We start from the raw sequence: 12,399 nt of genomic DNA, 5'->3' as shown, positions 1-12,399 counted from the left end.
GTGCTCATTATGAGAAGAAGATGCAGAAAATAAGTGAACGCAGATCAGAACAGGAGTTACCTTTGGTAACCTTGATAATGAAGTAATACTACGAGTTCAGGTCAGCCTTGTATAACATATAGCCCAAGAAAGTTACTGTCCAAGTAACACCTACATTTAAAAGGATTTCAAATGGGACTTCACACTTCATAATACCAAATATAAATTCATCATTTAAGACTGATCTTTTCTGATCATAAGGGTGGCATGGTTGACGTAGCAATTAGCACAACACCTTTACAGCACCAGTGATCGGGACCAGACTGGATTTCGAATCCCGCGCTGTCTTTCAGGAGTTTGTACATTCTCCCCGTGTCTGTGTGGGTTTTCCATGGGGGCTCTGGTTTCTTTCCACCATTCAAAATATACTGGGGGTGTAGGTTAAATGAGCTGTAAAATGGGCGGTACAGACTCGTGGGCCGAAATGGTCTATTACCATGCAGTATGTCTAAATTTATATAATTGTAAAAATTCTTCTTTTTTTCTACTTTGGCTTGGCTTCGCGGACCAAGATTAATGGAGGGGTAATGTCCACGTCAGCTGCAGGCTCGTTTGTGGCCGACAAGTCCGATGCGGGACAGGCAGACACGGTTGCATGGGAAAATTGGTTGGTTGGGGTTGGGTGTTGGGATTTACCTCCTTTGTCTTTTGTCAATGAGGTGGGCTCTGCGGTCTTCTTCAAAGGAGGTTGCTGCCCGCCGAACTGTGAGGCGCCAAGATGCACGGTTTGAGGCGATATCAGCCCACTGGCGATGGTCAATGTGGCAGGCACTAAGAGCTTTCTTTAGGCAGTCCTTGTACCTCTTCTTTGGTGCACCTCTGTCTCGGTCGTCAGTGGAGAGCTCGCCATATAACATGATCTTGGGAAGGCGATGGTCCTCCATTCTGGAGTCGTGACCTACCCAGCCCAGTTGGATCTTCAGCAGCATGGAGTCTACATCACCTTTGTTGACCTCACCAAAGCCTTCGACACCGTGAGTAGGAAAGGGCTTTGGCAAATACTAGAGCGCCTTGGATGCCCCCCAAAGTTCCTCAACATGGTTATCCAACTGCACGAAAACCAACAAGGTCGGGTCAGATACAGCAATGAGCTCTCTGAACCTTTCTCCATTAACAATGGCGTGAAGCAAGGCTGCGTTCTCGCACCAACCCTCTTTTCAATCTTCTTCAGCATGATGTTGAAACAAGCCATGAAAGACCTCAACAATGAAGACGCTGTTTACATCCGGTACCGCATGGGTGGCAGTCTCTTCAATCTGAGGCGCCTGCAAGCTCACACCAAGACACAAGAGCAACTTCTCCGTGGACTACTCTTTGCAGATGATGCCGCTTTAGTTGCCCATTCAGAGCCAGCTCTTCAGCGCTTGACGTCCTGTTTTGCGGAAAGTGCCAAAATGTTTGGCCTGGAAGTCAGCCTGAAGAAAACTGAGGTCCTCCATCAGCCAGCTCCCCACCATGACTACCAGCCCCCCCACATCTCCATCAGGCACACAAAACCCAAAACGGTCAACCAGTTTACCTATCTCGGCTGCACCATTTCATCGGATGCTAGGATCGACAACGAGATAGACAACAGACTCGCCAAGGCAAATAGCGCCTTTGGAAGACTACACAAAAGAGTCTGGAAAAACAACCAACTGAAAAACCTCACAAAGATTAGTGTATACAGTGCCGTTGTCATACCCACACTCCTGTTCGGCTCCGAATCATGGGTCCTCTTCTGGCATCTCCTACGGCTCCTAGAACGCTTCCACCAGCGTTGTCTCCGCTCCATCCTCAACATTCATTGGAGCGACTTCATCACCAACATCGAAGTACTCGAGATGGCAGAGGCTGACAGCATTGAATCCACGCTGCTGAAGATTCAACCAATTGTAAAAATTAAATTTAAATTAAAAAAATTTAAGTTGAAAACTTAGGAGCACTGATCCTCCAGATTTTCTCACAAAATAAATTAAATTCAAGAGCCCTCAGGTTGTGCAGATGATGCACCTTTAAAAGGCAATATCTTTTTCTCACTACTTTACAGTAAAATAAGGCAACATGCTGCAATAATACAACTTTGTCGAGTGCTTCTTCTGGCTTACTGTGAGTAACATTACGTGAGGTCGATTAGAATTTATTATTTTGATTGAGAGGCTGCTGACTGGGACAGTTTGCAATGACCATGTGAGAAAGTTAACCTGCCAGTAATTAGCATCATAGTTCTCCCCAGCTGTACCAAATGAACACTTACATGTACAATCTGACTTAACACAGAATAAAATACAGAATGAGTATACAGTAACATGGTGCCAATAGTTGCAGCTTTACATCTGATATATCATAACATAACATATAACATAACAATTACAGCACGGAAACAGGCCATTAGGCCCTTCTAGTCCGCACCGAACCAAACACCCCTTTCTAGTCCCACCTCCCTGCACAATGCCCATAACCCTCCATATTCTTCTCATCCATATACCTGTCCAACCTTTTCTTAAATAATACAATTGACTCCGCTGCCACTATTTCTCCCGGAAGATCATTCCACACGGCTACCACTCTTTGAGTAAAGAAGTTCCCCCTCATGTTACCTCTAAACCTCTGCCCCTTAATTCTTAACTCATGTCCTCTTGTTTTAATCTTTCCTCCTCTTAACGGAAATAGTCTATCCACATCCACTCTGTCTATCCCTTTCATAATCTTAAATACTTCTATCAAATCCCCTCTCAACCTTCTACGCTCCAAAGAATAAAGACCTAATCTATCCAATCTCTCCCTATACTCTAGATGCTTAAACCCAGGTAACATTCTGGTAAACCTTCTCTGCACTCTCTCCACTCTGTTTATATCCTTCCTATAATTAGGTGACCAGAACTGCACACAGAACTCCAAATTAGGCCGCACCAACGTCTTATACAATCTCAACATCACCTCCCAACTCCTATATTCCATGCAATGATTGATAAAGGCCAGCATACTAAAAGCCTTCTTCACCACCCTATTCACGTGAGTTTCTACCTTCAGGGAACGATGTACCGTCACTCCTAAATCTTTCTGCTCTTCTGTATTCCTCAATGCTCTCCCATTTACCACGTATGTCCTATTCTGATTCTTCTTACCAAAATGAAGCACCTCACACTTATCAGCATTAAATTCCATCTGCCATTTTTCAGCCCACTTTTCTAAGCAGCCCAAATCCCTCTGCAATCCTTGAAAACCTTCTTCATTATCCACTATTCCACCTATCTTAGTATCGTCTGCATATTTACTAATCCAATTCACCACCCCATCATCTAGATCATTAATGTATATAACGAACAACAATGGGCCCAATACAGATCCTTGAGGCACACCACTGGTCACCGGCCTCCAACCTGACAGACAATTATCCACTACCACTCTCTGGCCTCTCCCTTTCAGCCAATGTTCAATCCATTTGACTATCTCAAAATTTATACCTAAAGACTGCACCTTCCTAACTAACCTTCCATGTGGTACCTTATCGAAGGCCTTACTGAAGTCCATATAGACAACATCCACTGCGCTACCCTCATCCACATTCCTAGTTACCTCTTCAAAAAATTCAATCAGATTGGTCAAACATGACCTTCCTCCCACAAATCCATGTTGAGTGCTCCTGATCAGACCCTGTCTATCCAGATGTTTATAAGTACTATCTCTAAGAATTTTCTCCATTAATTTACCTACCACAGACATCAAACTTACAGGCCGATAGTTGCCAGGCTTCCTCCTTGAACCTTTTTTAAATAACGGAACCACATGCGCAATGCGCCAATCCTCCGGCACTATCTGTGCTGTAGAACTCTATAATAATGCAAACCTCCTATTTAAATAACTAGCATTGGGAAGGTATTTTTATATGCCATTTTTTTTTAAATTTGAAGTAATAAAGCGCTAACTAATAGACTGATCAACAGACCTGAATGATGATGCCACGTTGATAATAGAGGATTCTTTGCTGTTGCAGTAATATCCTTTCTGATACTTTAGCAGAGTATTTCACTTCTTATCAAAACACAACATTCAGGATTTTGCTTTGCAGCTGTTATTTCTCTAGGATTTAAGAATGTCCTAATAGATACCAAGGCACTTCACAAAAAAACTACATGCCTTAAGAAGGTAATACGAGATATTTCCACAATGCAGGACTGGTTTCTGGATAGAGAATTCAAGTGGCCAAGCTGGTCTCTGTGGAACGCTGGGAGACAGGTCTATCTGTGAAAATCATTGAATGCTCTGGCAATGATCAGCCTCCTGACTTCACTGGTTCAACCTCCTATTTCATATAACTTAGCATCCCGTAGAAAGTGACCCATGGGGTAATCATTGATGTAGCCATTGCCATCCAGACACTGAATTCCATCCAGGGCGACTTTGGTAGCTGTCTCTGCAGCATAAAGGATTACACCTGCACAATCCTTTGCACTCATGAGGCCCACGACACAGGCTCTTGCCACATTGTACACATACTGTCTGCATGCACTCAGACGTGTATACATGTCAGCCATCTTGCCTTGTAAAAGCTAAAACTCTCCATTCTTGCCAAAAGCCTCTCGAACATGCAAGTAAGGAATGGCATTGTCTAGGACTGTCTGCATGATGCCGAGAGGGCCACCAGCCAGCACCAGCCGCTCCAAGTCCAGACCACTCATCAGCACATAAACACCTTTGTTAAGTTCTCCCAGGATGTTGCTGACTGGCACTTTGCAGTCCTCAAAGATTAGCTCACATGTATTTGAGCCTCTCATTCCCAATTTGTCAAGATTTTGAGCCATACTGAATCCAGACATACCCTTCTCAACAATGAAAGAGGTGATGCCATGAGATGGCAACTTGGCATTAATGTTTTAAACTTTATTCTTAATGCAAGTGCGTTAGTTAGGCTTTGTAAGAATGTGTCTCAGGCAATGGGAAAATTCACCTATCCAGCATCTGCAATCCCCATAGGTGCTGGATACCAGGGATTTTACGATAGTAGTGTTTCTCTATGAAGTAGCCTTTTTTTTTTAAGAGTGTCTTCTGGGAATCCAAATGCACGTTTCTAATTCTCCTTTACCTACCCTGTTTATTGTATTTTTCAAAATTTTAAAATTTGCTGAGCAACTTTCCCTTTGCTGACTCTGAACTGTATTTTAACATCTAAATGTCCTGCTGCTACTTACCAAAATATGGATACCAATAGTTTCCCAATAATGACTGTTGGGCTAAAGTATTACCTCATTCGTCCTTGTTTAAGGATGTCAGATTTTTTTGGGATATTTTCAAATGAAGAACATGTTGGAAGATTATTATTGAACGTTCCATATCCCCAATAGTATCTTTAATTTCTCTTTTTGGTGTCTGGATACTTTTTTGGCCACAGGTTGTGTTTTTACAATCTGTAGCTTCAATTTAAGGGCAACCCGCTCTTCTTCAATACGTATTCTTATCTCCATTTTAATGGTCTCTACAATGTCTTTATGAAGTTGCATCAGCACTGCTAGCTTTAGCTGCTCTAAGTCGCTTTTCTTCCTAGTCTGACATTGAGCTGCTCCAGGGACAGGATCAGGCAAGGCCCAGGGTTTAGTATGCGAGGTAGGGTGCTGCATGCTGTCTCTGCTTTTAGCCTTCCTTTCAACATTTGAAAATCCACCCCTGTAACTTCAAGTTGTTGCCAACTCTAATCAAATGGTAGAACACTGCCTGGATTGCTGTTAAATAATACTTTATTCAGAATATTTGTATTTCTCAGCATTAAATATAATCTCTGACCCATCTCTGCCTGTCCTAATTGTCTGTATCTCCAAGTCTCTTTCTATCTTGCAACTTCAAATTTTATGCCATTTGCAGATTTGGAATTTGTGCCTTCTACACTGATATCCAAATCATTAAAAAAAAAGTATATGTGTATATATATATATATATCTATATGTTTGGCCTGGAAGTCAGCCTGAAGAAAACTGAGGTCCTCCATCAGCCAGCTCCCCACCATGACTACCAGCCCCCCCACATCTCCATCGGGCACACAAAACTCAAAACGGTCAACCAGTTTACCTATCTCGGCTGCACCATTTCATCAGATGCAAGGATCGACAATGAGATAGACAACAGACTCGCCAAGGCAAATAGCGCCTTTGGAAGACTACACAAAAGAGTCTGGAAAAACAACCAACTGAAAAACCTCACAAAGATAAGCGTATACAGAGCCGTTGTCATACCCACACTCCTGTTCGGCTCCGAATCATGGGTCCTCTACCGGCACCACCTACGGCTCCTAGAACGCTTCCACCAGCGTTGTCTCCGCTCCATCCTCAACATCCATTGGAGCACTCACACCCCTAACGTCGAGGTACTCGAGATGACAGAGGTCGACAGCATCGAGTCCACGCTGCTGAAGATCCAGCTGCGCTGGATGGGTCACGTCTCCAGAATGGAGGACCATCGCCTTCCCAAGATCGTATTATATGGCGAGCTCTCCACTGGCCACCGTGACAGAGGTGCACCAAAGAAAAGGTACAAGGACTGCCTAAAGAAATCTCTTGGTGCCTGCCACATTGACCACCGCCAGTGGGCTGATAACGCCTCAAACCGTGCATCTTGGCGCCTCACAGTTTGGCGGGCAGCAGCCTCCTTTGAAGAAGACCGCAGAGCCCACCTCACTGACAAAAGGCAAAGGAGGAAAAACCCAACACCCAACCCCAACCAACCAATTTTCCCTTGCAACCGCTGCAATCGTGTCTGCCTGTCCCGCATCGGACTGGTCAGCCACAAACGAGCCTGCAGCTGACGTGGACTTTTTACCCCCTCCATAAATCTTCGTCCGCGAAGCCAAGCCAAAGAGAAAGATATATAGATATATCTATATATATCTATAGATATCTATATATAGTTAATTTCCTCAAGTCAGAAATTTGGAGATTACTACCTTTGAGGTATGACGTGATCCCTTTCCTAACTTCCTTTAATCTGCCTGCTGTACGGATTCAGACCAGGACATTTAGCTGTTCCCTCAGTTCTGCTAAAATATTCTGAAGCTGTGCACTGCCATTCTTAACCCTGTCACCAAGGAGGCAACATTTTATCCTGGAATAGAGTCTGCAACCTCAAATACCAGTCTAATTTTGTAGTTGTTGAATTTTCCTTTAACTGTTGCTTTCTTGATCGTTTCTTCTTCCTCCTTTCATCTTGGTTTTGGCTGCATTCTTGGGGGATTCTCTTCTCCAGTACTCCAGAAACACACCCCAATCACAAAGTTCTAGAGGATAAAATTGAGAGAGCAAGATATCCTCACACCATCTAGCGATCTGATTGCTCCTGTTTTGTCCTTTTCTTTATATTCTAGAGTTGTGGAAGACTGCCTCTTGAAATGTTGAAGCTTCAAACCATTCAGTCTTATGGTGAGACTATGGTGATATCAGTGATTGAGATCACTTCCTGCAGCTGTGGTTGTCCAAGACAAAAAATATTCTTGAGTATCCCGCATGGCTGCTGCTATTCACTTCATGGGTCAGATGTGATTTTACATTCCTTTGTTTATTAAATAACTATTACTGCTAAATTTATTTTGTATTTATCCTGTAAAAACTCTTAATTCCCCATTTCTATATTGCAACTAAATGCATGTTTAGATTCACTAGGGTCTGTCACCAGTGCACCTTTTACTTTACCAATTACACCCCTTGCAAATACTACTGCAATTTTGTGCCTCTGGTTCCAGCTTCAGCAATGCTCTTGGTAACCCAGTGGGCTAAACTTGGTGAGAGACCAACTGAACTCTTTACCCCATTTCATTGCAAGACTAAGGCCCAAAATGTTGGTTATATATCTTTACCTCCTATGAACGCTGCAAGACCTGCGGAGTTCTTTCAGAATTTTTGTTTTTACTACAATCACAGCATCTGTTGCCTTTTGTGTTTTACTTACAAAATATATTTCACTTTTAAATTTCCCTCTTCAAAATGCTTAAAAATAATCCTGCATGCCTTAGATTCAAGTATTATTTTTTTCTTGCTGACCTTCCCCCATTCATTGCTGGTGATATGTCCTCTCGTGAATTCCAAACACGTATAAACCTGTTGTTGGAAGCTGCACTCTTTGCTCTGCTTTAGTGAATGAGATCATTGTCTTTGTTTTCAAATCCCTCAGTAGTCTTACTTATGAATCACTATCAGCTTGTATGTCATTATTCAAGTTCCTATATCAAGTCTACCAACCCTCTTGAGTTGAACCCTGAGTTGTAGATTCCAACAAGACACTGTGGGGGCTGAATTGAACTCTCAACCCAGGCGCAGTTCATTGCAGGACAAAGCTTTTTCATGTGACAAGTATTGTTCACTAGTATCGTTTTCCTGTATACTTCCTATCTTCATAACTTTATTATATTGGATTCTTCCTCTGCATCTTTGCTTTTACAGTTTTCCTTCCTCCCTGGAGCTATCCTTAATTCACCTTCAAAATCTGTCCCTCAAATTTCGCTTCTTTAAGATCCTCTATTATAGCTCTAACCAACATTATGAAATTCTTTCTGAATTCACCTTTGTCTGAACATGCTTCAGTCTTTGGGGACTTTTTGTTTGATGTATGATGTTAAATAGAAGGCAGTGGTGGTGTTCATCTCATGCTGTGTAAAGATTCTTGAAAAGTGATTTTTCAAATTCTGTTACATTTATGCATGTTTGTATCATCTGTGGGTCAGTTGGTGTAGTCCAAGTCCCAAACAGATATTGAGTAGATTTAGTGTAATATTGAGGAACTGCTACATTAAAATATTATCTTTTGGAGAATAACAAAGCAAAGGCCTTTTTGTTGAGAATGTGAAAGATCCTGTGGATCAGAGGTGTCAGGGCAGTTCCCCCTGATGTCCTGACCAATACTTAACCCTCAGATGACATAGCTTAAAAAAACAAATGATCTTGTCTGTAGCATACCTGATTGTGCAATTTTGTGTCTTAATTGGTTGCTACATTTCCTAGGTTCGTTGTTGATTAGCTCTTTAGGACATCATGAAAGGAGCTATCCAAGATTTTTTTTAAATAAGGTGATTGCTCAACTTGCTCTGTTCTCTGGGCTATTTAATTGAATGATATTGGATTATTATTGTACTTGTATTTATACAAGTAAAAAAAAAATTTTTTTGTACTGCATTTTATGATGTTTATATAAATCTTAACCATAAATAAATTAAGTATACAAGATAGCCATTAATTAGGTAATAGTTTTTTTCTCTCTTGGTTTAATAGAAAATTTATTTTGGGGAAAATACTGAGGTCATTCAAAACCGGCTTCCGGAGACAAGAAAAATAAACTTGGCTTGGATGTTTGTGGGTAGGTGCAAAGGATAATGAAAACCATGATCAGCAACTTGGTTTGACCAACCTGGCCTGTTCCAGAAAAGTAGGGCACATGAATGTAGAATGTGTTTAGTATTGGTGGAAGGTTTGTACCCATAGACTTAAGTTTTTCTTTGTTTCTTTATTTCTCATTTACAGAAAAGACTGGATTGTGAATCTTCAAATTTATTTTCACTATTAGAATCTTTTTAAAATATTTTTGCTGATTTTAATAAATAACTTGTACAAACAAAAAGGGTACAATATCTTATTTAGTTCAAGTAACTATTCAATATTAGAATTAATGTATTCCTGCATAAAATTCCCCTTGAGTAGTTTTAAGATTCTTGTACATGAAACTTAGCTATGAATGGCTCTCAATTGAGGTCTTGGAAGTGGCACAAGGAAATAAAAATACACATTGTTGCGTGGTACAATAGTGAAAGACCCTATTATTCGATCAGGGTAAACTAGTTTTATTCAAGTGTCCATGCCATGATTGTACTTGATATTACAATTTTTCACTATCTTCAGTGTTCATTTGAATAAACTATTACAGGACCCTATTAAACTATCAGGATACTAACCAACGTGAACAAAGTAGTATTTGTGGGCTGAAGCAAATGATTATTTTGCTAAAAGTTATGCAATTCATGGTGTTCTGATGTTGAATCTGTAAGGCTGAGTGTTCAAGACAGACTGCATTTGTTATCTTGGAAGCAATAGTAAGTCTGCAAATATAGATGAATATAGTTTCTACATTATTTATAATAACTAGAAAATGCAGCTAGAAAATATAAAGGATGATTTTAATGAATTAACAATGACATTGTAGATCTTCTAAAGGAATACAAGTAGTTTATATAGAAGCACTGACATGATTGAACAGTAAACAAATTTTGAAGTACAAGGCATGAGTTTTATTTTGTGTGCTTTTGTAATTGAAGAAATGGCAAAGTGAATACACAAAATTGCCAGAGAAACTCAGTAGGCCCTGTAGCCTCCATAGGAGGCAAGGGTATAAAACCAATATTTTACCAATATTACCAAAAAGGTAGGGAGGAGAAGAGGCAGTGGGAGGAGCATTGACCAACAATCAACAGGTCATAGGTGGACATGATTGGCAGAGCAAGGGCTTAATGGTTAACTTTGTCTGGAAACAAAAAGGTTGTGGTCCAGCTTTATTTTTTGTGTAGAATTGGGAAATAAAGGCGTAAAGGATTTTCCTGGTGGGATGGGGTAAAGATGTAGACCAGGGGTGGCCAAACCACAGCTTGCAGAGGTATTTTGGTTGTTCAATGGGTGTGGCTTGCGATCACGCGACCGTGGTGCAGAGTATAAGTGTAATCCAGGCCGCAGTCTGCAGTACTGGCAAAATGGCTGGCTGCCCGCCACCCAGAGCTCTCGATGAAATGACTGGCCACTTGCCCTTCGGAGTACCCGAAGCTATGGCCGTCTTCTCTCTGGGGCATCTGACGCCTGCCCTCCCATTGTCTCGAACGCAGTCTTATCACCTAAACCTTAACAGTTGCCCATCCAAGCTCCAGATGCTTGAAACATCTCCAGTACCTACTGTGGTCAAAAGTTGTATGTGTGTAATCTTTGGCTTGGCTTCGCGGACGAAGATTTCATCCTAAAAATTGGTCCACAAAATGTGACTATTACATGAATGTATGTTGTGTACATTTTGATTATTGAAACTAATACAAATTAGCAGTTTAAAAATGACATACATGAATAAGTATTACATGCATGTATTTATTAATGTTTATAAAATTGTTTGTAACAAAATGTGCACGTAGGAGTAAAAACATGCATGTATTTTTTTCCATATCTTGCCACTCTCATTTGAAGTTTATCATATGTGCCTTTTACCTTAAGAAAGTTTGGTCATCCCTGGTGTAGAGGAATTTTTTAAAGTGGAAACTCTTATCAGTGATTTGATGAATGCATTAGTTAGAATTTTCTCCTGTTTAAAATATTCATATTTTCAAGGTATCCATTGTTTCATACTTTTTTTTTCCATCAAAAATCAAAAATTTGATTATTTTCTAAAAATGCTCAGTTTAAATTTCTTCCTAGGTGTCTGTTTGGAAAAGAGCTTGTGGACTGGTAATATTCTAGATGGAAATGCACTTCATGTCAGTCAGTATCTATAGCAAAAAGATGAATGTTTCTGGCATGCAATATTTAATTAGAACCATGTCTGACAAAGGGCTGTATAACTCCTCAGCAGATACCACCTGATATATGGATTTCCATATTTTCTGGATTGGAGCTTCACTGTAATGCAAAAATGGCATTAGTCTTTCTCCTGTTTTTCAGCTCTGCCATCACATCCTGTTTAAATCAGGTATATCAAAGCCTGGCCAATCTGATTCGCTGGTCTGATCGGGTAATGCTAGAAGGTGTGAATCTAGATGAAAAGGAAATGATTAATGCTATGATTAAGGCAGTGCTTGATGGAGTAAAGGTATGTTACATAAAATAATTAAATCTGAGTAGTTGTATCTTTTGAGTTCCAGTATTTTCATTGAGAAGTGGGAGTAGAAGACTATCACTGTTTGAATCTTTATACCATAAAAGGACATCATCCCCAGAATATTTCTGTACATGATTGCCTTCACTTCCCTTAGGCAAAATACCTGATCTTGAGGAGCAGTACCTAAAGCAGCAGGATTGAGTATGCAGTGAAACCTCATTATAACACTTCAGAATCGTTTATAGCGCGGGTGTCTGTGGACCCCAAACATTGATTTTAGGATGCAAGGCTAACAGCCACAAACTCAAAAATTGACTCTTATGACGGGCAAGGGGGGGGGGGGTGGAAACGGGCAGCGCGAATCGGGCGAGCGGTGGGGGGGAGATGGCAGCGCGACTGGAAGGGGGTGGGGGTGAGCTTAAATTCTGTTTTCCTGCTTCCTGAATCATGACATGTATGCATCTGATCTGTGACTCGGCTGTAACGCATTATGAAATCTTGGTCCCCAACTACCGTGTTCTAACGAGGTTTTACTGTATTTCTATGAATTATGGGTGGAAA

The 12,399-nt window shown here is 40.9% G+C and overlaps 1 protein-coding gene and 1 pseudogene across 5 annotated transcripts in view; one reads left to right on the top strand and one right to left on the bottom strand.

Annotated features, from left to right (window-relative positions):
- The window catches only part of LOC138736679 (rap guanine nucleotide exchange factor 1-like), a 201,933-nt gene that overhangs the window by 70,795 nt on the left and 118,739 nt on the right, over positions 1-12,399 (top strand). For all 5 annotated transcript variants that reach the window (XM_069886590.1, XM_069886581.1, XM_069886576.1 and 2 more), the window contains one exon: positions 11,682-11,829. In XM_069886590.1, coding sequence (XP_069742691.1) covers positions 11,682-11,829 — 148 coding nt within the window. The remainder of the gene's footprint in view (positions 1-11,681; positions 11,830-12,399) is intronic.
- LOC138754061 (isovaleryl-CoA dehydrogenase, mitochondrial pseudogene) lies at positions 4,260-5,636 on the bottom strand (annotated as a pseudogene).

This window comes from Narcine bancroftii, chromosome 1 (genome assembly GCF_036971445.1).
Source record: "Narcine bancroftii isolate sNarBan1 chromosome 1, sNarBan1.hap1, whole genome shotgun sequence".
Classification (NCBI taxonomy): domain Eukaryota; kingdom Metazoa; phylum Chordata; class Chondrichthyes; order Torpediniformes; family Narcinidae; genus Narcine; species Narcine bancroftii.
Note: the sequence above shows the minus strand (reverse complement) of the source record. Positions and strands in the feature narration are given on the sequence as shown.